This window comes from Pan troglodytes, chromosome 1 (genome assembly GCF_028858775.2).
Source record: "Pan troglodytes isolate AG18354 chromosome 1, NHGRI_mPanTro3-v2.0_pri, whole genome shotgun sequence".
Classification (NCBI taxonomy): domain Eukaryota; kingdom Metazoa; phylum Chordata; class Mammalia; order Primates; family Hominidae; genus Pan; species Pan troglodytes.
The window spans coordinates 68,157,589-68,182,074 of NC_072398.2; the positions used below are offsets into that span (position 1 = coordinate 68,157,589).

A 24,486-nucleotide genomic window follows, 5' to 3' on the forward strand; every position below is an offset into this window, starting at 1 on the left:
GTGGAGAGTTTAGCAGTTTATTTTCATAGATTGAGATCTTTTTGCAACGTGATTCTCAATAACTATAGTGTGCTAAAATCAGTGGGCTTTCAAAGAAACTTTAGTGAATCAATATGTCTTTATATTTCTATTTAAATGGAACTCTTATTCCTAGTGGTTGTACTGCATTTTCATACGCTAGTGAATTCTGTTATCAGTCGGGCCCTTTGTGGAAGATGCCAAAACTCATCAGTGGAAAGACTGCTCATTTTTTCTACATGTCTCCAAATTAAGGAAGCATCCTGATGTTGACAGCATCCTCTGTGCCCTAGGTTTGGGTATTGCACAGTGTGTGTATGACAGGGTTGTGTTGTTTAATTCTCACAACAGCCCTGCGGGGCAGCTGTTGTAGAGTTGGGACCACAGGATTGTGAGCTGCAGCAGGGCTCCCCCAGGGCCTGTCTGGGCCCTTCTGTCTCACAGGGCCTCCCTGCTCTCAGCCATTTGGATGGACTCTAGTCAAGTTGTTTCCTGTGCCTGCTGTTCCAAATTGTTGGTAGGGCAGAAAGTTTCAGAAAAAAACATTCCACTTTCATTTACAGAGGAGCTGTACAAGGTACTTTAACACAGTTACTAGTTAAGTAATCTTACTTGACTAGGTGTGGTGTGAAATTAATCATGCTGTCTCACTGGAGCTTGCTTTTTCAGCTGTATATTTCCTGAAGTGACCAGCAGTAGCTTTCATCTCCTTTCCCTCCTCCCGTTGTGCTCATTGAGAAAAGAATGTGATTATTGTTTAATTAAATGACTTGACTTTTATGGGAGATTAAAGCAGGCAGGCTTTGATCTGTAACACCATTGCCAACACCTTTTTTGAGGATATGCTAACTACCAGCAGAAAGCTAAGATCCACAGATTTTAATTAAAGACTTGAGACACAAAGCATGTAATTATTACGAGACATTTTCAGGGGACTGGCAAAGTTGTGACTGCATGCGAAGTGCAGGCCAAGAACAGAGCAGCATTAGAGCATCAGGCACCTAGGCAGGTGTAAGATCATGGCCCCGTCATTTGCACGTTCTGCCCCTTTTCTGCTTCAAAGGGTGCCATAAATTCCATATAACTGTATCTTGGGGAATGTGGAGTCCCTGTGAGAGCTAATCCCCATGTCCTGCCTTCCAGATCGGCGCCAATGGTGTGCCATAGCCATCCTCTTTGCAGTCCTGTTGGTTGTGCTCATCCTCTTCTTAGTGCTGTGACGGCGGGGCCTCTGGGTGCGAGTTCCTCCTGCATATGAACCGAGGGGAGGAGGAGAAGCTGAGCACGTGTGACATTGCCGTCTACTCACATTCCTATCCTGGAAACATACTGCTGCACTGACTTTTCTCCGTGTGACCCCACAATTGACATGGCTCCTCCATCCCAGCGCTGGAAGGGCCAGTGGGAAGAGGAAATAGATGTCTGCACTCCTGGCTGCAGCTGGACAACAGAAGCCCCATGCCGCCTGTCCAGTTCGGAGGAGAACTAGCTGCTGCCTTGCCTTCCGGGACCTCGTTTGCTGAGGAGGGACTTACAGACTCCACTGGTGTTTTGCTGTTGCTCATTCCATGCATCTTTGGCAGCTCTTTTCTTCTGCTCAGACCCTTCCCCGTGCTCAGACAGTGCACCGCTGTCCCATCTAAAGAAACCTGTCAGGAATACGAGCTTTTGGGTATGTTTCGTTTCCCATTGCTGTAGCATTTCTTATCCCTTGAGAGCTGATGATTATTGAGGACAGAAGGCTCAGAAACAGTTTGTGACAGAAAATGCAGTGTTTCATTTTTCAGGGATAAATGCTAAGATAAAATTGCTTTTCCAGGTCGTTTTTTTTTTGTGGTAAGAATAACTAATGGAAAATAATGAAACACCCTGGGGTTTGGGGATGCTAACAACTTGTGGCTTTAACTGACAGGAGCAATTAAAAAGAGCAAGAGGGTTCTGCATTGGCATAGCTTAGGGAAGGGTTAATGATGTCGCCACAGGTCAGCTCCTGATCCTTGCCGACTTGATGTTGCTGTACCAGGGCTTCCTCCCCAGAGGTGCAGCTTGCGTTTTGAGGGTGATTGCTACATATGTTGTTGCTAAACAGCTCAGTAACACACTTGAATGAATTTGGATACCAGATTGTCCTCATTACAGTTCTTTTACTCCTAGGGCACTCTACACTGGGGGTTGGGGTTGGGAGTGGTTAGTACATTTATTACATTTATTCAGAAACGTAATGACATAAAAGGTTAGCTCTGGGCCAGACTTCTCTTACTCTGTGGGTAATGGTAAGGATGTGTAAGTAAACTTGGTTCTTTTTTTTCCCTAAGATGACGACTTGATTTTATCATCTGCAGTCAAATAACTGAGCCAATCCAAATTTAAATGATAGATGCTTTAATTGAGTTTAAGTAGCTGAAACTGCTGAGACACTAAACTTTAACCTTCTGATGACTTTTTAAAATGCCTCAAATGTGCACATGTATATAGGATATTTTTATAACTTCCCTGATGAATAATCTGATATTAAAGTAGTATTTGGACCCAGAGCCAGAACTCGGTGGTGGAGGCTGCTGGTCTCTCCTCACCACCTTCTTTTGCACTTGGAAAGAACAGCAACATCTGGATAGAGTTCTAGCTTTGACTTCTCATTTCCTTGTCTTTTTGGGTGCATTCCTCAGCACACTTTTTTTTTAAACCTTTTTGTTTTGTTTTGTTTGTATTTCATGTGGTTTTATTTGGGGGTTTTGGTTTTTTCACCCTTTTTTGTGATTTGCAATGATGTGCTTGCCCAGCTAACTTTTGAATTGCACTTTTTAATAAATATTCTTAACAATTTTTGAAGAAGGATATTTTATCTCATTTGAGATCATGGTAGGTTAAGAAAATATGCCTGTTGATGAAAGCTAAAAGCAAATTTACGAAACTAAAAGGGTGATTGACATCCATGTTTACACTCCGCTCTAATGTTTGATATATAAATAAGTTATTTTCAAATTAGGAAAAAACAGTGAGTATTACAAAGGGCTTCAGATGTTTAGAGTACTAGGTTATTTATGTTTTACAAAGTTTGAATCTTCTATAAACTAAGAAAGGGGATGATCCTTAGATTTGCATTAAAATATAGAAGTCTTTTAAAGTAAATGTGAACCTTGTCTAAGTACTGTAATCCACACAACACATTATAAGAAGCAAACCAGCATCTTAAGGAATTATAAAATTACCCTATTTAAAAGCCATGCTATTGTTCTGCTATTACCAGATTTATTGTGCCACACAAAAGGATCATGTGTGTCAGCAGGGGCCGTTTGGAACAAACCTAGTCATTAATGAGTAAGATACTCCTGTTAGTTCAGGGACCAAGTTTTATGACCCAGAGGCTTAATGATGTTTGGATATATTTCAAATCGGCATGCTTACCTCACTGATTTAAATTATTTTCTAAATAGTGGCCATTGTAGACCTGACTCAGGCTGAAGCTAAATAGAGAACAATTTAGAAAGTTAACTAAAAACACAGTGCATTCTACCCGTAGGGCCACCATGCCCTTCTGCCCCTGGCTGACTTGATCCTGTGTCTGATCCCATTGCACCCTGACTGGGCAGTCCCTACAGAACCAGTGTTAATTTGAAGGGCCTCCACTCAGGCTCCAAATGTGGCAGCCAAAGAGAACAATCCAGGGAACCTACATTTATTTTTAAGGACAAATATTTCCTTCTCAGTGGTCCTCATGTTCAGGGCTTTAGAGGGAACCCAGGTGGTCTCTTCACCCTGTGTCCTAGAATGGGAGAGTAAGTAGACAGTGGTGATAACCCCACACTGCTTTTAAGTGCATCTTTATAGTATTTGGGGCTTTCTTACCCCTTTAGCCTTCTGTACCTAGTACCATATTCCAGTTTTAAAGAACTGGCAGAATGTGATGGATAACAGAGGAAGAGCTCAATTTATGTTTATTGGAAGAACATTTTACTTAAATGATTTGAGGGGTGGGAGGGAGTGAACTACTGAGTTTGCCAGAGTGAAAATCCATCTGAAAAACTCAACTACCTTTAGTTTTTAGTCCTAATTTTTGGTCTTGTCTCTGTGGACTGTGAAGAATCACAATGCTCTATATGCCCTGGACTGTGTGGCAAATGCAGGTTGCAGCGTGTGTGTTACATGAGGATCTTCCACAATTTCAGAATGCACGCCAGAGCTGAAGGGGGAAACTTGGTAACTTGCCCATTATTCTCTGCTTTTAGCCAGAGTTAAACAGACTGATGGGTCTGGTAGCCAACAACTTGGCAACTTCCACTCCTTCTCACCTCGTGAGATTAAGGGCTGTGAAAAGAAATCTAGTCTAACTCCAACAGAAATCTGTCTCTGTTAAGTGTTTTACCTTCTGTAAGTAGAGATGGTAGAGCCAAGATTTTTCTTTTGGTAATTTCCCTGTCTATAAAGTGAGACCAAAGGGATATCTGTTCCCTGTTACCTTTTTGGAGAATTCATAACATTTGAAGATCAAAAAATTGAATGATAAATATGAATGGCTTTTCAATTCTGTGGACTTTGTACCATTTGGCTTCACCTTGTACTGCAAGATGAATTTGTAAACAAAACAAAATTGGACTGTCTGGAAAGCTAAAGTTCTGAAATATGGAATGTACTGCCTCTAATTTTTCTTTGTCTTCCTCTCACTGGCATTTTTTTCTCTCCCAGGTTTCTTAAGAATAATGTTTTTTAAAGGAGGCTTTTTGCCCATCAAGAATAAAAAGAAATAAAACCAAAGGGTTACCGGACTTAAGCCCCCGCAGTCACTGTGCGCCATCCCTGAGCAAAGTCCGCCCCTGAGGACAGTGCCCCTGCCCCAGTGACAGGCCTTACTCCTCCCAGGGCCTTTGCTTCTAATAGGGGGTGGTCTTTCTTTTCTTTCTCTCCTTTTTTTTTTTTTTGATTAAAAAATAAAACCAAACCAGAATTTGCTGAAAGCAGGTACCTTTCAGTAGCTCCGATTAGAGTAACTCAGCTTAGAGATACTGTTACTCAGGACAACAGTATGTACAAAAGTCTCCGGAAAAGGAAAATAAAACAACCTGAAAAGAATTCAACTTGAAAAGGACTGAATTACTAGAATGATCATATTGCAGAATAACACAAAATGCAACAAAGAGCCACCCAAGCCTGAGGGTAAGAACTCTACTTCCCAGATTCTTGGATCATAGCCCATGACTTCTTGGGGCACAGAGGCTGGCTTCAGCATGAGGATCTCACCACTAACTGCATGTAACTCATCCATGCCTTGGGCAGAGGCTAAACACACAGAACGAGGCCACCAGACAGGTACACATGAACCCATGAGAGCGGTGCTCTCTGTAGAGTCTATAGACCTGGCAGGGACCATGGATAACTTAGAGGTACTTACTCTGCAGCTGGTCACATAAGACCCTAGACTGGCCAGGCGCGGTGTCTCACGCCTGTAATCCCAGCACTTTGGGAGGCCGAGGCGGGCAGATCACGAGGTCAGGAGATCGAGACCATCCTGGCTAACACGGTGAACCCCATCTCTACTAAAAATACAAAAAATTAGCTGGGCGTGGTGGCGGGTGCCTGTAGTCCCAGCTACTCGGGAGGCTGAGGCAGGAGAATGGCGTGAACCTGGGAGGCGGAGCTTGCAGTGAGCCAAGATCGCGCCACTGCACTCCAGCCTGGGCGACAGAGCCAGACTCCGTCTCAAAAAAAAAAAAAAGACCCTAGACTGACCTAAGCCCTACAGTTCCCTTATCCAAATTCCCACTAACCAGTGAGAGAGAGGGACAAGACTTGGAAGCTGCCTCCAAACCAATTTTTGGTCTACAGTAAACAAGGATAAACATAAAACACCATTCCACAGGCCAGCTTCAAAAGAACTAGTGTGCAAAGAAGGTGAGAGATCCCAAAGCCCCATTTAGTAACCCCCACCGAAGGAGGGGGATGGGTGTGGGTGGTGAGATGGCCTGTTCTGCTGCTGTGGGCACCCCTGTGACCTGTCCTGCTCTGCCATCCGGCCTTAATTCGTACAGTTACCCCCACTTCCTAGATGTGCACTCTCATGGCCCAGAGCTCTCACCTTTCTGAGCCTGAGCCTCCCGGCCTCCAGCGTACACAGAGTGGAAATGCCAGATCCTAAGGGTTCTCTGAGGAGGGTGAGGTGGCAGTTTTTCTGAGAACCTGGGGTCCTTCCATGCCACATCAGTTGTAGGTGGGGCAGGCCAAAGAGGATGCTGAGTTACTGGAGGCAGAGAGCAGTCGGTCAAAGAGCAGGGAGGAGAATACAGCTGGGAAAATGATGAGAAGTTTCCATTGCATGGACTCAGCAGGCAATTTCTGGGGTCACCTCGGTTATGAGGCGTGAACAGCAAAGCTTTAAAACTGATGTGAGAATAGTGTGTCTCCCTTTTTCCAAATTCCCCAGAGGAACACTACTCCCTGCTCTGGAACTTCACATCAAAGAAACAATACACCTGATGGGAAGAAGTCTTTTCAGGACCCCAGAAGTGCCCATTGGAGGCCCATCAGAAAAGTCTGGCTGCTTCTCGTTTTTGGGTCCGCAGATTTTGGGCAAGATGGCTAGAGGGCTGGAGGTTTCCCAAGGCCTCTAGATGCAGTTGTGCAAAATCAATCCTCCACAAATCACTGGCCCTTGGTAGTATGCTCGTTCCACTACCCACTGGAAGTGAGGAAGATCTTTTTGCTGTCAGAGGGGGCTGTCCTTCACTAACACCATAAATCTGCTCCCTGGCTGCTGGAGTGCACAGGCCAAGGGGGTCTTGAAGATCCTCGTGTCAAACTTGAGTGTCAGGCTTGCAGTTGGTTTCACCGTAGATAACCCTTGTTGCCCTACAGCTTGGGTAACTGTTATTGTGTTTTGACCTTTTGCTCTTCCTCTTCCTTGTCTGAACTGCGTTCCCTTCTTAGATAAAGGACAACTTTTATGTTTATTTTCTTCGTCCACTGTCATGTCACCCACTTGCACAGGAGTCCCACCTTATCTGCGGTTTCACTTTCTGAGGTTTCAGAAATGGGTTGCACTGGAAAGCACTGTGCCTATACAAAGATTTCAGCAAGAGAGTACCTATGTATATAAGGGAAGAAACAGTTTATCTAGTCAGTACAATCTGTGGTTTCAAGCATCCACTGTGGGTCTTGGAATGTATCCCTGCAAAAAGGCGGTGGGGCAGGGGGCACTTCTGTATACTTCAAAACATGTGCACGATGAAAACATAGTGTTATCTGTCAATCTGAAAACAAAATCGCCATGACTTCTGGGCACTGTAGTCCTACCTGTGGACTGGCTGCCTGACTGTGGAGCGTCCTTGTATTGGACACTGAGGGACTGTCTAAGATGGCGACTTCTCATTTGGCAGCCTGTGGCAGCTGAGTTTGAATTTGGTGGTGGCCGTCGCATGTTAGGGTAGCCATAGAGCTGCTCGCTGTCAGCCGGAGCAGCAAGCACAGTTTCACTTGACCCATTTTACACCTGTTGTCTCCACCCAAGCACCATGGCTCCAGTTTGGAAGGGCAACCGTTGGGTGGCCAAGAACAACTCGTTACGGAGCCAGAAGCTGACCTCCTTTCTTAAGGATTTCAGCTGTGAAGTGCAAATACTATGGAAGCCAATTCAGTCAGGCAGAACCTCTCCCAGAAGATTGATAAGATGCATGACCAGGCCACTCAGCGGCTTCCTGAGGCACAGTGTGACATGAACTGGTAATGCACAGACTGTGCATTCGTAGCTGTTTCGTGAGTAATATGCAGAGTGTGTGTCTTGGGTATTTTAAAGTACGTGAGAGGGTTGTTTCAGCAGCTGATGGGATGCCAAATGTTTGACTTTTTATTATTCCAGCCCTTCAGATTTCCCCAGAATTGTCACCTTCTAGAGCGTGTGTCTTCCCAGTGTGTTCCAGGAATTCTCTATACCACTGTCATGTTGCTCAGAAAACAATAGAGCTTTCAGTCAGTTCAGGTAACCTTAGAATCTGTGCTGATGCCTCAGAAAGGAAGAAAGGCTAGGACGGCCTCGGCTTGGGTGGCACTCTTATTTCTCCCTTGGTTTCACTTCCTTTTCCATTTTTTGTGGCTTCCCACTTCATCCCGCAGCCTCCTCTCATAGGCTGTCCCTCCTTCCCCCCACTCCATTCTTCCCACTCTCTAGCCCCTTTGTGTCCTCAGAGGTCTGGCTGCTGCCACTGCACCTGCCTCAGACCCAGTGTCACCTCGCCAGGGCTTCAGCCAGCCTGGCCTTCCAGCTGCCACCCAGCAGCTCAGCAACTCAGAACCTTCTGGCCCAGACCTTCACACCCAACTCTCACCCAGGGCAAATACAGAAGCCTCTGCTGGTGCAGCCAACACGGAGTGGGGAAAAAGGGGAGAGGAAAAGCAGCAGCTTCCTGTGCTTCCCAGCTCAGGGCATTGGTAAGAGTGGATGGAATTTGGCATTCTGCTTCTACCATTTTGAATGAATTGGCCTATTCTTTTATACCATCACCCCTCCCTTCCAAATCATTCATTCTGGTGTGCAGCCCATTTCTGTCTATTTTCTAATGAAATGACCAGAGCCACCATGTAAGCTTGTGCCCTGCACAAGGATAGATACCCCACTGGGGAACAAATGGGACCAAAATCCACTCTGTGTTCTGCTGGCCAAGCCGGGTGACCTGGCCTGGGCTGGCGTCCTCCCAGAAGAAGGGTCCATTTTTCCAGTTTGCACACATGTGCTATTTGTGGGTTAGCTGAGGCCGTGCTCATGTCTTCGGTTGGTTCACAAATCAGAAACAGAACAAATGGCCAGAGATTAGTGTTGTAATCAAACTAGATTTACAACCAAGGCACGCTGAGTGGCATTATGGGTTTTATGCTGTTGCATGGCAAGCCGCTCATGCACGGGCTGTGCTCAGTGTCCTTTTTCCTCAGCCATGCCAGCCATGGGGAAGCAGGAGGGGAGCTTGTTGGAGAAGGCGGCCTCAGTGAGAGCCTTGGTGCATTCCCCTGAAGCCACAGTTGGGGGCTTCTCCTTCAGCAGGGGTCCCCATAGTCTGAGTGTTTTCAGAAATCTTAGGTCCAAGGGACCCCCAATTTTTTTTGTTTGTTTTTTTGTTTTTGAGGTTGAGTCTCACTCTGTCGCCCAGGCTGGAGTGCAATGGTGCGATCTCGGCTCACTGCAACCTCTGCCTCCCGGGCTCAAGTGATACTTGTGCTTCAGCCTTCTCCCTAGTAGCTGGGACTACAGGTGCATGCCACCAAGCCCGGCTAATTTTTGTATTTTTAGTAGAGACGAGGTTTTACCATGTTGGCCAGGCTGTTCTCAAACTCCTGACCTCAAGTGATCCACCCACCTCAGCCTCCCAAAGTGCTAGGATTACAGGTGTGAGCCACCGTGCCCAGCTGATGGGACCCCAAATCTTATGTCCAGACCCCAGGGTCTGAATTCATATTTAACTACTGAAAGGCATCAGCATCTCCTCTCTGGTTGAACTTGACCTTCTTACTGAGAACCAGCCGGGCAGGCATCAGAATCCTCAGGCTTCAGAGGAGAAGCTGGTGGGCAAATAGATCAGGAGCAAGTGCTTTCACCATCATGGATGAAAGTTGAAGGCCAAGAACACTTCCTTGTCCTGTGGTGCAGGGGTTGGGATGGAGGGGTGAGTCTTATAAATGGAAGAGAACTAAGTATTGTGATTTCAAGGAAGAACATCTGTCCCCTGCCCCCAAATACCCCCAAACCCGCCAAAATTCTACAGATTCATTTGGCTTAACTCCTCTCACAGAGGTAAGCTAAGGTAGTCAGTCTCACTGTAGTTGCAGTGAATTTGTTTAATGATCTTGGTTTCCTAACTGCTAGATAATCCACTGGAGCCAAAGGAGTTTTGGTGGATTGAGGGAACCTACAGAGGTTGGGTAGGGGTGTGTTAGGAGTTGAATTGTTTCCCCCAAAAAATTCATGTTGAAGTTGTAACCCCCAGTACCTCAGAATGTGGCATTCTTTGGAAATAGGGTTGTTGATTTAATTTGGGAAGGTGAGGTCATCCTGCAGTAGTAAGGTGGGCCCCTAATCCAGTATGACTGATGGCCTCATGAAAAGGGAACAGAGCCCTACAGTTTACACAGTGCTTTTATGCACATTTTTCCTATCCATTTCTGTGGGGTAGGCATTATCATACCTGTTGATTTTACTCTAGTTTATTGCTTTTTTGGCCTACCATCTGTTAGCCTCACTTTTTCTAACAACAGGAACCCCTTCTGCCAAACACACAACATATTTTGGAAAGTTACCCTATCCCATTCCAACATGTGCTTGTGTTGAGAGGTACCAATCTTAATCCTCCTGCCCAGCCCTAGCCTAAAAAAGTGTGTGTGCTGGTTAGGCTCTCCCCATCAGCCCCCAGCTAATCTCATCTCTGCCCTTCCGTGCCCCAGGAGGCTATACGCATCAGATTGCACTTCCAGAGCCCCCGGCCTCTGGTTGGGCTTGGCCACTGCGATGAGCATCCTCAAAAAAGACCAGAGAGCTGGAGGAGAGAGAGGCTGGGGCTTCATTCCCCAACCCACCTCACTGCAGTCCCGCCAGGGGCCACGGTCACAGCTCTCACAAGGAGCATCCTCTGCCAGGGTAGCAGCTCTTGCCGGACTATGATAACAATATTCTCTTTTACCCTTCAGCTCTGGTGGAGGTAATAGCTTCCCTCTGTCACACGTCTCTGGACACTTCACCATCCCGTACTGGTTTCCTCAGTTCTGATTATTCCCTTACAGATGCTGTCTGTTGAATTCATTTAAACCATATTGAGTTGTACCATTTAGTTCTTGCCAGGACTGTTAGCTATGGCTTGTCTTAGAGGCTTATCCTGATGGTCACGGTGATTAGGCCCAGAGGTGCCACATGATCCAACGCACGTCAGAGTCCTCCTGTGACTTCCTTTTCCTTTTAGTAACCAGAGCTGGGAGAGAGACACCCATTCTTATGGAGTGGTGAAGCGATGGAGGATATGAGCTTTGTGCTGGCAGCCACATCCCTACCTCTTGGATAAAATCATTCACATCTTGGTTTTGATCTCTCGGGTCCCCACACTGCCCTGATTCCCACCTTTAAAATAGCATCCCCCTTTGTGCTTGAGCCGGTTTACATAGGTTTCTGTTACCTGCAACCATTAAGAGATAGTTTTTCAGCTAGTGAACAAGAGAGTCGAAGCTCAGACTCCAGGCATCTGCCTCCAAAGCCTGTACTTTTAGCAGATGCTCCATATTCATAACTGTGGCCAGACACCTCCCCTGCTGTTGGCCACAGCTGAGAAAATCCCTCCTACTCCTGTGAGGAAAGGCACGTGTGTCTGGGTATTTCCCGTAGCATGATACAGGGGTAATTCATTTTGAATAATAAGATCATACACGAAAAGTTCTGTATTAACTGAAAGTTGACCAATTGAATCATATCTTTAAGGTATAAGAAGAGCTCTTTGCTGGAAGGAATCTTGTCATTAGTCCTTTAGTAAAGCAGAGACCCTCTGTTTGTCCTGTTAAATCCAGATTTTCACTCCTACTGGTGGTGTGTGAGCCCTTTGTTAACTAAACAATTTGTAAGAATTGCTCCACCTCCCAAAGAATTTCCCAGTTTATTGATGGAATGGAAGAATTTGCCTCAATGGATCCCCAAAAACAAGGTGCCCTTGGAGGTACTCCACTCTGTCAAGACAAGGGGAACCGCCAAATCTTGTCAAGATGCCGCTCAGAAGTAACCAGAGGGCTCAGAAGTTCGCAGGGGGCTCTAGCCATGAGATCACTACAGGCCAACTAAAGAGATGGCTTCAGGATAGGGTGAATGTAACCTAGATTAGAGGAGTTATGAAACAATTGTTCAGGCAATGCAGGAACAAGGCCTCCTCTCTTTACCTGTTCTTTGTCGGGTGTCTTTCCCATATTCCAGGAATCTCTTTAGCTAGGCAATACATTCTTCTTCCAGCCAATTCTTTTGATATTGCAACTCATGCTGATTGGCCTCCCGTGCCCTCTTGATGGTGTGAGCCACATTATCTACAGCCAGCCAGGAGAGGGTGTCTTTATTGAAGATCAGGAAAGTCTGCCCATCATATGCATACTGCAGAAATCCTGTAGTGCTTCCATCCTCCAGCAGCTCACAGCCAATCATTCTCTGGTAAGTGTGAGACCCTGGAACACACACACAAGCCCAGAGGGGTCCACACAGAGACAGAGGTGGGCTCTCAAGTGCTGGGAGCAGGGGCATGGCTGGAAGCATCCTTTGGTCTACGTCACCCCACAGGCCTGCTGTGGCATCGCTAAGTCCCCAGGAGGTCCCTCTTTGGAAGCCCACCTGACAGCAGGGTTGTTTTTTAAATTTTTTGTGGTTCATATAGCTTTAGGGATACAAGTAGTTTTTGATTGCATGGATGAATCGTGTAGTGGTGAACTCTGGGCTTTTGGTGTATCTGTCACCCGAATCGTGTATGTTGTACTCAGTAGGTGGTTTTTTTCACCTCACCCACCTTCCACCTTTCCCCTTCCTGAGTCGCCAGTGTCCATTATACCACTCTGACAACAGGTATTTGTGAAGTACCTACTGCATGCCAAAGGAGTGTGATAATTCCCTTCTTGGGGAGTTATCCTGTAATGGGAATGATTGATTGATAAACTGTGGCTATTTGAGTGCAGTGGAGGAGGGAGAGAGATGCAGGAGCTAGAAATATCCCTGGGAAAGTTAATGTCATTATGCATAAGCAAGCAGGTCACTAGGCCTGGCTACCAAGAAGTGAGACACAGAATGGGCAAATTTAGAATGGGAAAGGAGATGGGGATATGGGGAAGGGGGATGCGGCAGAGGATAAAGGGCTCCTGGGGGAGAGAGGGACAGTCCAGAAGATGCACAGGCAGATGGGATGCTCTGAACTCCACCAACCAGATTTCCCAGGTTTTGCCAAAAGCCACAGTAGGTGCAAGTCAGCATTGCTCATTGGAGGTCAGCCCAGGGGCCTCTGTGGGGTGAGGGAAGCGTCTGTCTCTGCTGCATGCACACCTGAGTGATTGTAGTGCCTCTGCTGGCGCTTCAGTTCCACCTTGAACATCTGCTGCCAGCCCTTCAGCAGCTGAGTGTACCTCTCCCAGTGATCAGGCGCGAGGTTCTCTGCCATCCATGGGGCCCGTGGCTCCTTCTGCGGAGTGACACTGTCATATGTGGTGATAGGGTGCGAGTCCACATACCCAACCGAAATAAATTCAGGGACCCCATGGATGGGATCCGAAACGCCCAGGCGAAAATATCTCAGAGAGTGCGTCCCTGGAAAGGAGGCAAAGAAGGAAGACATGTAGGGTCCCAGATGATCCAGGTCCTTCAACTGCATTCATTTAGCCCCACACGAGTGCTCCCTACTCAGCTGTACCCAGGCCTCCAGGCCCCAGCTGCCATTTCCTCTTACAGAACCACAGAACCCAGGAACCAGGGCCTGGACAGGACTTTAGAGCTCCAGACCAACGACTTGGAGCCTTTCTCGTTCAGGTTTGCAAATGCAGGATGGAATTTTATAGGTAATCTCAACTCATAAGCAAAGTACAGTGCAAGCTTGTCCAACCCACGGCCCAGGACGTCTTCGAATGCGGCCAACGCAAAATTTGTAAACGTTCTTAAAACATGAGGGTTTTTTTTTTGTGATTTTTTTTTTAAGCTCATCAGCTATTGTTAGTGTATTTTATGTGTGGCCCATGACAGTTCTTCCAATGTGGCCCAGGAAAGCCAAAAGATTGGACACCCCTGGTATAGAGTGCTGCTCTGGTTGTAGGGGGAAGGGAGAAGACACAGGGGGAGCTGTCCCTACGGGAGCCCTCGGGAACTCTGAGGTCTTGAAAACCCTGATAATCCAGCCCTCTTGTTTTACCAAAGAAGTCTGTGGGTGGATAAATGAGGACCCCCCACTCCACTTCTGTGTGCACGTGTGAGCACGCACACATAAGCACATGCGCATATACACCAGGTCGGTCAGAGCGAGATCCCTGTTAGGATTCAGGCCTAAGTGGGCAGGTAGCGTCAGTAGTGTGGAGATGTTGGACAAAGGATGATTCATGTTCTGAGTGGGACCATGTGAGATTTCTTCATGCTACCAAGAACAGTGCGCAATTTAAAACTTATGAATTGTGTATTTCTGGAATTTTCCATTTAAATTTGTGGAACCAGTAGCTGAAACCATGGAAAGTGACAGCAAGGATAAGGGGCTACTACTGTCCATAAATTGTGGAATGGTTAGATCTAGCTTCCTAACAACTGCATAACCTCACATCATTCGCATAGAGATGATTTTTTTTTTTTTTTTTTTTTTTGAGATGGAGTCTCTCTCTGTCACCCAGACTGGAGTGCAGTGGTACGATCTCGACTCACTGCAACCTCCACCTCCTGGGTTCAAGCAATTCTCATGCCTCAACCTTCCAAGTAGCTGGAACTACAGGCTTGCCCCCCAACACCTGGCTAATTTTTGTATTTTTAGTAGAGACGGGGTTTCACCATGTTGGCCAGGCTGGTCTGGAGCTCCTGGCTTCAAGTGATCCACCCATCTCAGCCCCCCAGAGTGCTGGGATTACAGGCGTGAACCACAGTGACCATCCAAGATGGTCTTCCTTTAATGTCCAACTGCCTGCACCCAACTCCCAGCCTTAAAAAAATATATGCTTATACTTAAAATAGTGAGGTCTTATTCTTGTGGGGCTCCCATTGGTCTGCTGTATGTAAACAGGATGCCATTCTCACTTGTTTATTTGGCAATTAATTAAGGGCTCACTGGGAAACTGTGCTCTCTGGTGTTGAATCCAGAACAGTAAGAGAGTTTTGAGTAGAGGAGAATGATCCCTCAGCCCTGAACAGCATTGCTGTGAATCTCATGACGGAAGCCCATGCTTGGTAACCCAGGGTGGAGGTGAAACTCCAAAACAGCTGACTTCTGTAGTTATCATCTTTAAGGGCAGACTCAGAGGGACTTGGGATCATTTAGCTCAGACCCTTATTAGCTATGAAAACAATTACAGCTCACCCCAACATACATGGTAGCCATTTGGTGCAATGCATTTTGGACTTGGCCATTAGGAACTGCACCTTCTCTGGGACGACCCTAAGGTACTTACCTGGGGGCAGACTGATGCTAACTTGTCATGCGTCCTCCTCACCACTGGCGACTTGAAGTGTTTTGCCTTTTGCAAACACTGAAGCTCTGAAAGTTATAGTGGCACCTTGGTCAGGTTGCTGCAATCTAGATAAATTTGGGAGTTCTTTATTATATTAAAGTCTCTTTATTAATACAGATTGAGGGGAAGAGGAAGAAAGAAGCAGCTTGGTTTTTCTCTGCCATAAACAAACATGTTGGTGCTGTTTTCCTTCAGACAGGCCCTTTGTGCAGAGCTGCCCTTCCCTGGGGCTGTGTGGGCGTTAACTGTGCTTAGACAGCGATTGTTCCAGCTGCCTGCCCTACTGCTTGGGTTTCCCATGAACATTTCATGCAGTGCACCTGGTTTGCCAACTGCAGCCAGACTTTGTGCGAAATTGTATTTTACCACTTTTTAAAAGGTTATGAGCTGTCAAACCTGGAGGCCACTTGGTTATTCAGGGGTATGTTTGGACTAAGACCACCCGGGTTTGTTCTTTGCTGACCAAGGCCCTGTTCCCTGGCATTCGTGGCAACCCAGCACTCCGCTCCAGCCAAGCTTTCTGTCAGCCCTGGGGTGGGACCAAGTTCAGGGTTTTTTCCTGCTCTGCAGAAAGCAGATTTTAGCTGAGATTGCCCTACTGAAAGACAACTGTGACCCTGCAGTTAAAGATGTCTTCATCTTTAGGAAAGTAGAGTATCTTTGCCCTCTCATCTGTGTGGGGCGAGGAGAGGACAGCCAGGTGTCCTGCTAATACGTTTTTGGAATTGCTTTTAGACTCCATGTGATTACTTCCTAACTGACACAGGCTGGGCTCAGCTCTCAACAAACAGACTTCAGAGAATGCTGGGGGTGAGGGGTGACCTAGAAGCCATCTAGGAAAGGGCCAGAGAAAACAAGCTGAAACCGATTATGGGTTCTGTCTCTCTAGCTGGAACTATCCTCTCATGGGCTCATTCGTAATCAGAAATTAGTGTAATTCAAAGACAGAATGTGTAATATGTGACAAAAGTCAGCAGGAATAAACCATTATGTTTTTTTCAAGGATAAATAACCTTATGGTGTTTTCATGTTAAATAACTAGAAGATACAAACCAAAGAAGTGGGATCAAGAATTAGAATTACAAATCCCTGGGTGGTTTCCAGATGGTGCCTGACTCCTCTACATAAAGAGAGGAGGGCCAGAACCCTAGTGCCATGGTTTACACTCCTCAGAAACAGGTAAATTTTTGTTTCCTCTGTATGGTGGGTCTCCAGGTGTGGTGTGGGACCAGCAGTCGCATCTCTGCATGGAGAACTTGCTGGAAATGCAAGGAGAGGCCAGCAGTGTGTTTCACCACGCCCTCCCGGGGGTTCTGTTTCATGTTCTAGTTTGAGAACCACTGCTACGTGGACTTTAGGGTACAGTAAAACAACAACCCCTACAAAATGAAACATTATCCATGGCTTTGATTGTCATCATAATGTGAAATAAAATCTGATGACACTATAAACTTAGAACCCTAATCCCCCCAAAATACTGTGTAAAACAAAAAACTAGCCATCCTTAAAAGTAATATTTTTACACCATGAAGTCTCAGTTACTCTTGAGATATTACAACTATATAAAGAATATTGTTCAGCATTAGAGAAGTGCAGATGCCATGAGCCTTGGCCTGGGTGTTTTTTTGTTTGTTAGGTTGTTTCTTAGTTTTGTTTTTAGTTCTTTTCATACCTAAGCACAGCTCCGTTCTTCTCCTCTCACCCCCTCTGATAAAAGACATGTGCATCTGCCTGGGGTAGGAAAAGTATGTAACTGCTGGAAGATCTGAATTATAAATTGTGCTTTCTCTGGCAGAGCAAGTTATATGAATTCTTAAACCCCCGAGTAGCCTGATATGGTTTGGCTGTGTCCACATTCAAATCTCAACTTGAATTGTATCTCCTAGAATTTGCACATGTTGTGGGAGGGTCCCAGGGGGAAGTAATTGAATCATGGGGGCTGGTCTTTCCCATGTTATTCTCGTGGTAGTGAATAAATCTCATGAGATCTGATGGGTTTTATCAGATTTCCACTTTTGCTTCCTCCTCATTTCTCTCTTGCTGCTGCCATGTAAGAAGTGCCTTTCACCCTCCGCCATGATCCTCCCCAGCCATGTGGAACTGTAAGTCCAACTAAACCTCTTTTTCTTCCCAGTCTCGGGTATGTCTTTGTCAGCAGTGTAAAAACGGACTAATATAGTAAATTGGTACCAGTAGAGTGGGGCATTGCTGAAAAGAAACCCGAAAATGTGGAAGCGACTTTGGAACTGGGTAACAGGCAGAGGTTGGAACAGTTAAGAGGGCTCAAGAAAACAGGAAAATGTGGGAAAGTTTGGAACTTCCTAGAGACTTGTGGAATGGCTTTGACCAAAAGCCTGATAGCGATATGGACAATAAGGTCCAGGCTGAGGTGGTCTCAGATGGAGATGAAGAACTTGTTGGGAACTGGTGCAAAGGTGACTCTTCTTATGTTCTAGCAAAGAGATTGGCTGCATTTGCCCTTGTCCTAGAGATTTGTGGAGCTTTGAACTTGTGAGAGATGATTTCAGGTATCTGGCAGAAGAAATTTCTAAGCCGCAAAGCATTCAAAATGTGACTTAGGTTCTGTTAGAAGCATTCCATTTAAAAAGGGAAACAGAGCATAAAAGTTCAGAAAATTTACAGCTTAATGATACAGTAGAAAAGAAAACCCCATTTTCTGGGGAGAAATTCAAGCCGGCTGCAGAAATTTGCCTAAGTAGCAAAGAGCCTAATGTTAATCTCCAAGACCGTGGGGAAAGTGTCTCCAGGCCATGTCAGAGACCTTCACAGCAGCCCCTCCCATCACAGGCCCGGAGGCCCAGGAGGAAAAAGTGGTTTCGTGGGCCAGGACTGGGGTCCCCGTGCTGTATGCAGCCTAGGGACTTGGGGCCCTGTGTCCCAGCCACTCTAGCCATGACTGAAAGGGGCCAATGTACAGCTTGGGCTGTGGCTTCAGAGGGTGGAAGCCCCAAGCCTTGGCAGCGTCCATGTGGTGTTGAGCCTGCAGGTGCACAGAAGTCAAGAATTGAGGTTTGGGAACCTCCACCTAGATTTCAGAAGATGTATGGAAACGCCTGGATGCCCAGGCAGAAGATTGTTGCAGGGGCAGGGCCCTCATGGAGAACATCTGCTACAGTAGTGCAGAAGGGAAATGTGGGGTTGGATCCCCCACACAGAGTCCCTACTGGGGCACTGCCTAGTGGAGTTGTGAGAAGAGGGCCACCATCCTCCAGACCCCAGAATGGTAGATCCACTTACAGTTTGCATCATGCACCTGGAAAAGCCACAGACACTCAATGCCAGCCCGTGAAAGTGACACGGGTGGCTGTACCCTGCAAAGCCACAGGGGCAGAGCTGCCCAAGACCATGAGAACCCACCTCTTGCTGTCAGTGTGAATTGGATGTGAGACATGGAGTCAAAGGAGACTATTTTGGAGCTTTAAAGTGTGACTGCACCGCTAGATTTCAGACTTGCATGGGGCCTTGTAGCCCCTTTGTTTTGGCCAATTTCTTCCATTTGGAATGGCTGTATTTACCCAATACCTGTATCCCCATTGTATCTAGGAAATAACTAGCTTGGTTTTGATTTTACAGGCTCGATTGATGGAAGGGACTTTTCCTTGTCTCAGATGAGACTTTGAACTGTGGACTTTTGGATTAATGCTGAAATGAGTTAAGACTTTGGGGGGACTGTTGGGAAGGCATGATTGGTTTTGAAATGTGAGGACATGAGATTTGGAAGGCACAGGGGTGGAATTATATGGTTTGGCTGTGTCCCCATTCAACTCTTAACTTGAATTGTATCTCCCAGAATTCCTATGTGTTGTGAGGGACCCAGGGGGAGGTAAATGAATCATGGAGGCCAGTCTTTCCAGTGCTATTCTTGTGATAGTGAAAAAGTCTCACGAGATCTGATGGGTTTATCAGGGGTTTCCACTTTTGCTTCCTCCTCATTTCTCTCTTGCTGCTGCCATGTAAGAAGTGCCTTTCGCACTCCACCATGATCCTCCCCATCTATGTGGAACTATAAGTCAAGTTAAAGCTCCTTTTCTTCCCAGTCTCAGGTATATCTTTATTGGCAGCATAAAAATGGACCAATACATAACCATACTGTGTATGCAAAATATTACACAGCACAGAGTTTCAACTGAGACAATGAGCTTGGGAGAACAGACAGACCAGAACAGAAAGGAATTGAGTCCTTCATTCCCCTGCTCACTGAAGTGCTGGCAAACAAGACTATTGTCCAAGCAAATTGGTAGTTGAGAGAGCCTGCCCTAAATTCTATGTGGGATGAGGTGATGAGGCTACGTAAGGCCCTTAAGGGCAGAGAGATCTTGATCATTCCATTTGCCATCATCATCCTCACTGATATTAATTTCTATGTGCCAGGCACTGTTCTAAGTACTTTGTCTGTACTAACACATAGAATTCTAAAAATGAGAAGTTTCCTCATCTATTACCTCAAATCTGCAGGTAAGGAAATTGGGACACAGAAAAGTCATTTTCCAAAGGTCACACAGGTGGTGAGAGGCAGAGCTGCTTACTGTGACCCTCATGCCTAGCACGGAATGTGCCATATCAGAGCTTGCTAAGTCCTTAGCTTGATTTCTCCCAGACGTAATAGCTAGGGAGAAAAGGTGATGGCAAATAAACATACTGACCAGCCTCGCCAGAGAAACGAGTGCGTAGAGAGTTAGGGTTATATGTATCCTCTAATAAAAGTAGATCATCTCCCCTACCCGAGGGAGAAACATGGACTGTGTCGCTTTGGCAGAGGGACACAGTTTGCAAGGCTGAGGGGTCCAGTTCCACAGGTGGACAGTGACTCGATTCTACTCACGGCTTTGCTGTGCGGCAAAACTCATTTGCCATCATTCCAAAGGTCCCAAAATGTTAAAAGGCAAGACCTGAGGCAAAAATGAAACTCACAGGAAGGGAAGGCCTGTCCATGCCACCATAATAGGTCACTGTCCTAGAGGACAAATTTCAAAGCAGTAAATGATCCTTGGCACCTCCAGATGTCAGCTGTATGCCCACCTGCCCAGGTGCTGCTACACGGAGCGTTAGCAGCAGCTGTTTGTGCAGGGGCAGGCTGAGCCTGAGCAAGCATCACCACAGATGCACCTCAGAGAGGGGGCAACGGGCTCCAGAAGCCAGTGTGGGCACGCACTTCCGATTCCAGCCTCTTTGGATGGTGTTTTCTCCCCACCTCCCTTCCCAGCCCACTTGCTCACATACCATCAGATGCTTTCTCCTGGCACAGTAAGATTGGCTGGCCTTCGATGAGGTCAGTAACTCTAAACTTCCTGAAAGTTTTATCTAAACAGTAGCCAATAGTTCTGGCCAATATTTGATGCAAATCTGATGTGTGGGGTAGGTCTTTGACCAAGGCTGTAGGGATGCCGTGAGGAGCAAAAGATTTTCATTCAGTTCTCAACCCGATGAGGGAAATACTGTTGAGGCCAATTTTACACCTGAAAACTGGGGCATGCAGCAATAAAGAAATTTGTCTAAGGCTACAACTAGTAAGTGGTAGAGACAGAATTGGAGCCCAGGTTGGCCTGGACCATACAAGGCCTCCATGAAGAGAAAACACAGTGGCCTGACTTCAGTGGTGGCAAGCAGATGTCTCACTAAGCCATCCCTCTAACATAAGAAGTGGTAACATAAGGCTGAGGAGTGGGGAGAGGGGTCACAAAAGCGGTGCCAGTTAGTGGCAGATTAAAGCACTGAACTAGAAGTACCTGGGATAAAGCATGGGTATCAGTTGCCTTGGATTTGACCGCATTTCAAGTCCACTGTAGGGTTCAAGAGATCTACTGGCTCAGGGTTTCACACAGGTCCGCCTTGCTGATAAATGTTTTGGAGCTTTTGTGTATTTGGCTGGAAATAAGCAAAAAGTAAATGAGCCAAACCCCTTACTGTATAAACCCAGAAAAGCCTGGAGACTTAGTCTGGGGAGCTCAGGATGAGAATGAAAATTGTGGCCTCTGAATGCCACTCCCATGGCTGCCATCACCCCTTGTTCCTGAGTTAACACCAGAGCTGGATGGAGGCTGGTGAGCTTGGGGTCTTGGGGGGCATGGGGTCCTAGAGCTGGCTCTCCTGGGAGCCTTTCTGCTCCTTAGGTAGAGTGGGGCCTCCTGCCTTGGGGCTTCCATTGTAGCCCTGCACGCTGGCCTTTTTTCACAACCAAAGCTGTGTCCATCCTGGGGATGAGGGTATCCTAAGGGCAGGACAGGCCCCTCCCCAGTGCCTGGCACTGGGCCAGAACCCTAAGGGCAGCTCCACACTGTGAGTAGGGGCCTGAGCCCAGACTGCAGAAGGACAAGACAAAGGCAGGCCCGGCAGGCAGCCTGGCAGCCACAGGAGAGCTCCGGATACCCTCCAGGACTGGCAGGGCAGCTGTTAAGCCCTGGCTCCATGGGCACATATCAGCGCCAGTCCCCGCAGCCCCTTTCCTCAGGGTCCAGCACTCCGACCTGGCCAACCCACAGCCAGAGAGCGCTGGGCAGAGCTTCTTGCCAAGGAAGGCTCTTGCCATTTCTAAGCAGGTGCTCTGGCTTTGTAGGAAAGAGGGAAACTTCTCTGCGGATATGTGGGGGAGGGAGGGAGAAAGGGGAAGGCCTGTTCATGCAGGTGCAGCAGGGCCTTTTGAGTCGCTCCTGAACTAGTCTGGGGACTTGGGGTGGGAAATGGGTTGGGTAGATGAACTAGGGAAGTCCCACTTGTTGCCAGGTAAGTTTAGTGGAGGATAAACAAGCAATTCTACCTAAAGAGCCCTTGCTACAAGATCCTATGGGATTTAAGGGGAGGAGCCAAAGTCAGCATGCAGTATCGGGAATGCTTCCAGAGATAGACACCTCTAATATTTTTGAAGGCTGCCACGGGGTTTGTGGGTGGACAGGGAAAGGGCATTCCAGCCAAGGCACATGCATAAGCATGAGAGAGTACGTGGGTGCATGGATGGGTGAAGTTGGGGCTAGTGGGATCCAGGAGCCAACAAACAAAGCTCCTGCCAATAATACCCACACGAGAATCCTGTGCCCAGAGGCAGTTTGGAAGACTAAGAAGTCCACAGTCGCATCATTGCCCTCCTCTCCTGGGTCATAGGCCTCTTCTTGGCACACCCGGAAAAGAGGTGGAAACAAACAGCTGCCCAGAACACCTGGGCATCTAGGATGGAGGCCTCTTCCCCACTACCCCAGGGGCCAGGCCATAGCCCTGAGGGTTTCTTCTGCCTCCCCGCAGAACAGAGCCATAACCCACTTTAAATTACAACTTGGTACACACTTGCAGAAGCATTTCTCAAAACCTAACCTACCCTTGGCTTGTATAAAGCACTCTAATTTTTATTTTAATTTAATGTTGGTCTCAACCCACAAAATTGCTTTTATAACCCATGAGTGAATCGTGCCTGCAGTTTGGAAACACTGCCCTGGAAAGGGATCTGCCTGCTCTTCTCCAGCCCCACTTCCCAGAAGAAAAACCGAAATGAGAGCCCCTGCGTCCTGGTGAAGGTCAGTGGCGGGCAGGCCAAGCAGGGCCTCCAGAGCTGCTCGAGGGCCTCCAAGGGAGGTGAGCTGCAGAGGGACCCAGGAGGGTGGAAGGATGCCGGCTGGAAGTCACAGAGGGCCAGGTTCAAATCCTGCCTCCGCTTTTGATTGGCTCCCAGACCTTGGATCTATCTGTGAATTAACCTTTGAGCCTCGGACTCCTCGTGCGTTAGCCTGGTATAATAGTCTCTCTCTCGCAGTGTTGCCGTATGGATTCAGGGTGATTTAATGACCTCAACGGAGCTCTGGAACATTTGCGTAGCTGGCAGGGCAAGGCAGGGACAGCCCAACGAAGGCAGGTCCTTGAAGTCCTGGTTAACACTGGTTTCCAAAATTCAAGCCGGCCTGCGGTTTTTCCAGCACGCCTGAAAGCTGGGGACACTCATGCACCAGGTACTCATTCCTGCACACCCCGCCCCCGCCCCACGGACGTGAGGGTCCATAGGTCGCCCCACTTCCTCCCCATCCCTCCGGCCAGCTCCAGCTCATCCTCCCAGTCTGGCTCGGCGCGCCGCCTCCACAGCACCTTTCAGCAAGGCCCGGGACCGTGCGGTGCACCAGTAGGCCCCGTCCGCCTCCCCAGCCGTGCGTTTCTCAAAGGCAGGGTGAGCCCAGCAGTGTGTGTGCGTGTACGCGTGCGCGCGTGTGCTGGGGGCGGGGTTTTCAAAACCCCCGCGAGCCCGCCCTCCCTCCACCCTCAGGCTGCAGGCCCCCGCGGCTCTAACAGCCGGTGCCCTGCTGGACACACCCCGCCTCGCGGAAGCGGCCTTGGCACGAAGGCCCTGGCGACCCCCAGGCAGGGCAACGGGCCGCTCCCCTCTCACCCCCGCCCGCGCGAGGCCCCGCGGGAGGACGCGGACAGAGGCTGTTGGCTGTGCTGCCTGGCCCCACGCCTCCTGTCTGCGCGGCGGGAACACTCCGCGGGCGGCCGCGTGGCCGGGAAGGCGCGGCTGGCGCGGAGCCTGTGGGTGCAGAGCAAGCGGCCGCCCGCTGCCTGCCCTGGCCGGTAGGGACCGCCCGCCCTGCCGGGGAGACTTGGGGGGGCACCGGAGTCGCTGCGAGGTTGCCTCTAGTGGCCTGAGGGCGGGGCGGGCGCGGGGCAGCTGCTGAGGGCACAGTCGCCTCCTGGTCGCAGGGCCCGCGACAGACCCCGATTCTCCCTCCCGGGACACTGGGTGCCAGCTGCGGATATCTCTCGCCGCCGCTGCACCCCGCAGCGACAGAGGGGCCCCCCGGGAAAGAGGGGAAAACCAGCCGCCGCCCGGGACGCTGGTTCTGCGGGTGGCTTCTGAAAATGCCCCCAAGCCCCGAGGAGACTGAGGTGCCTGAGGCAAAGGGGTGCCACTTTCTGCTCCGTGTAGTCCCAGTGTCAGGGGCCTTCTGTGAACCGCGGGAGGGACATAAGTTAGACACCGGGAATACCCACACCTTTGCACGTGGCTGTTTCGTTTCTGTGCCTGAGCCACTTGGCCCTTGCTGTAGCTTCCTACTCGTTTTACAAAGCCCTGCTTGTGCTCACCTGCCCGGTTGGCGCCCTTGCCAACTACCCGGCCAACCACGAATCACGGCCCCAGGCTGTCCACAGGCTACCCACAGGCTACACCGGCTGCAGCTCCTCTTGCAGCATACCCTGCATCCGGCGCTGTAATGTGTGTGTGCCTCCCCCTGGGCTGGGGCCCCTTGAGGCTGCGGGTCTTTCTTAAGTCCGGGGGCTCTTGCCTGGCCTAGGCCTGGT

The 24,486-nt window shown here is 48.3% G+C and overlaps 3 protein-coding genes across 6 annotated transcripts in view; 2 read left to right on the forward strand and 1 right to left on the reverse strand.

Moving 5' to 3' along the window:
• Positions 1-24,486, forward strand: part of STX6 (syntaxin 6) — a 73,396-nt gene that overhangs the window by 45,287 nt on the left and 3,623 nt on the right. For 3 of the 4 annotated variants that reach the window (XM_514037.8, XM_063795104.1, XM_063795096.1), the window contains one exon: positions 1,162-4,781. The exons of the other annotated variant lie outside the window; for it this stretch is intronic. In XM_514037.8, the coding sequence (XP_514037.2) occupies positions 1,162-1,238 (77 nt within the window). In that variant the 3' untranslated portion in view covers positions 1,239-4,781. Of the gene's footprint in view, positions 1-1,161; positions 4,782-24,486 lie in introns of those variants that run through there. 4 annotated transcript variants of the gene reach the window in all.
• LOC129135609 (putative uncharacterized protein encoded by LINC00269) lies at positions 1,477-9,459 on the forward strand. Its single transcript, XM_054656461.2, has 3 exons — positions 1,477-1,690; positions 8,223-8,229; positions 9,129-9,459. Exons 1-3 carry the CDS (start codon positions 1,477-1,479, stop codon positions 9,442-9,444), a joined length of 537 nt encoding a protein of 178 aa, XP_054512436.1. The 3' UTR covers positions 9,445-9,459.
• LOC741592 (major histocompatibility complex class I-related gene protein-like) lies at positions 11,864-13,464 on the reverse strand. Its single transcript, XM_063795107.1, has 2 exons — positions 13,043-13,464; positions 11,864-12,180 (listed from the first exon to the last, which is right to left on the reverse strand). The coding sequence occupies exons 1-2, from the start codon at positions 13,365-13,367 to the stop codon at positions 11,951-11,953; spliced, it is 555 nt and encodes a 184-aa protein (XP_063651177.1). The 5' UTR covers positions 13,368-13,464; the 3' UTR covers positions 11,864-11,950.

Coding starts and splice junctions, on each gene's coding strand:
- LOC129135609 (XM_054656461.2), top strand. CDS start 1,477: ATGCCGCCTGTCCAGTTCGGAGGAGAACTAGCTGCTGCCTTGCCTTCC.
- LOC741592 (XM_063795107.1), bottom strand. CDS start 13,367: ATGCAGTTGAAGGACCTGGATCATCTGGGACCCTACATGTCTTCCTTC. Junction 12,181..13,042: donor GAGGCACTACAATCACTCAG/GTGTGCATGCAG, acceptor TGTGTGTTCCAG/GGTCTCACACTTACCAGAGA.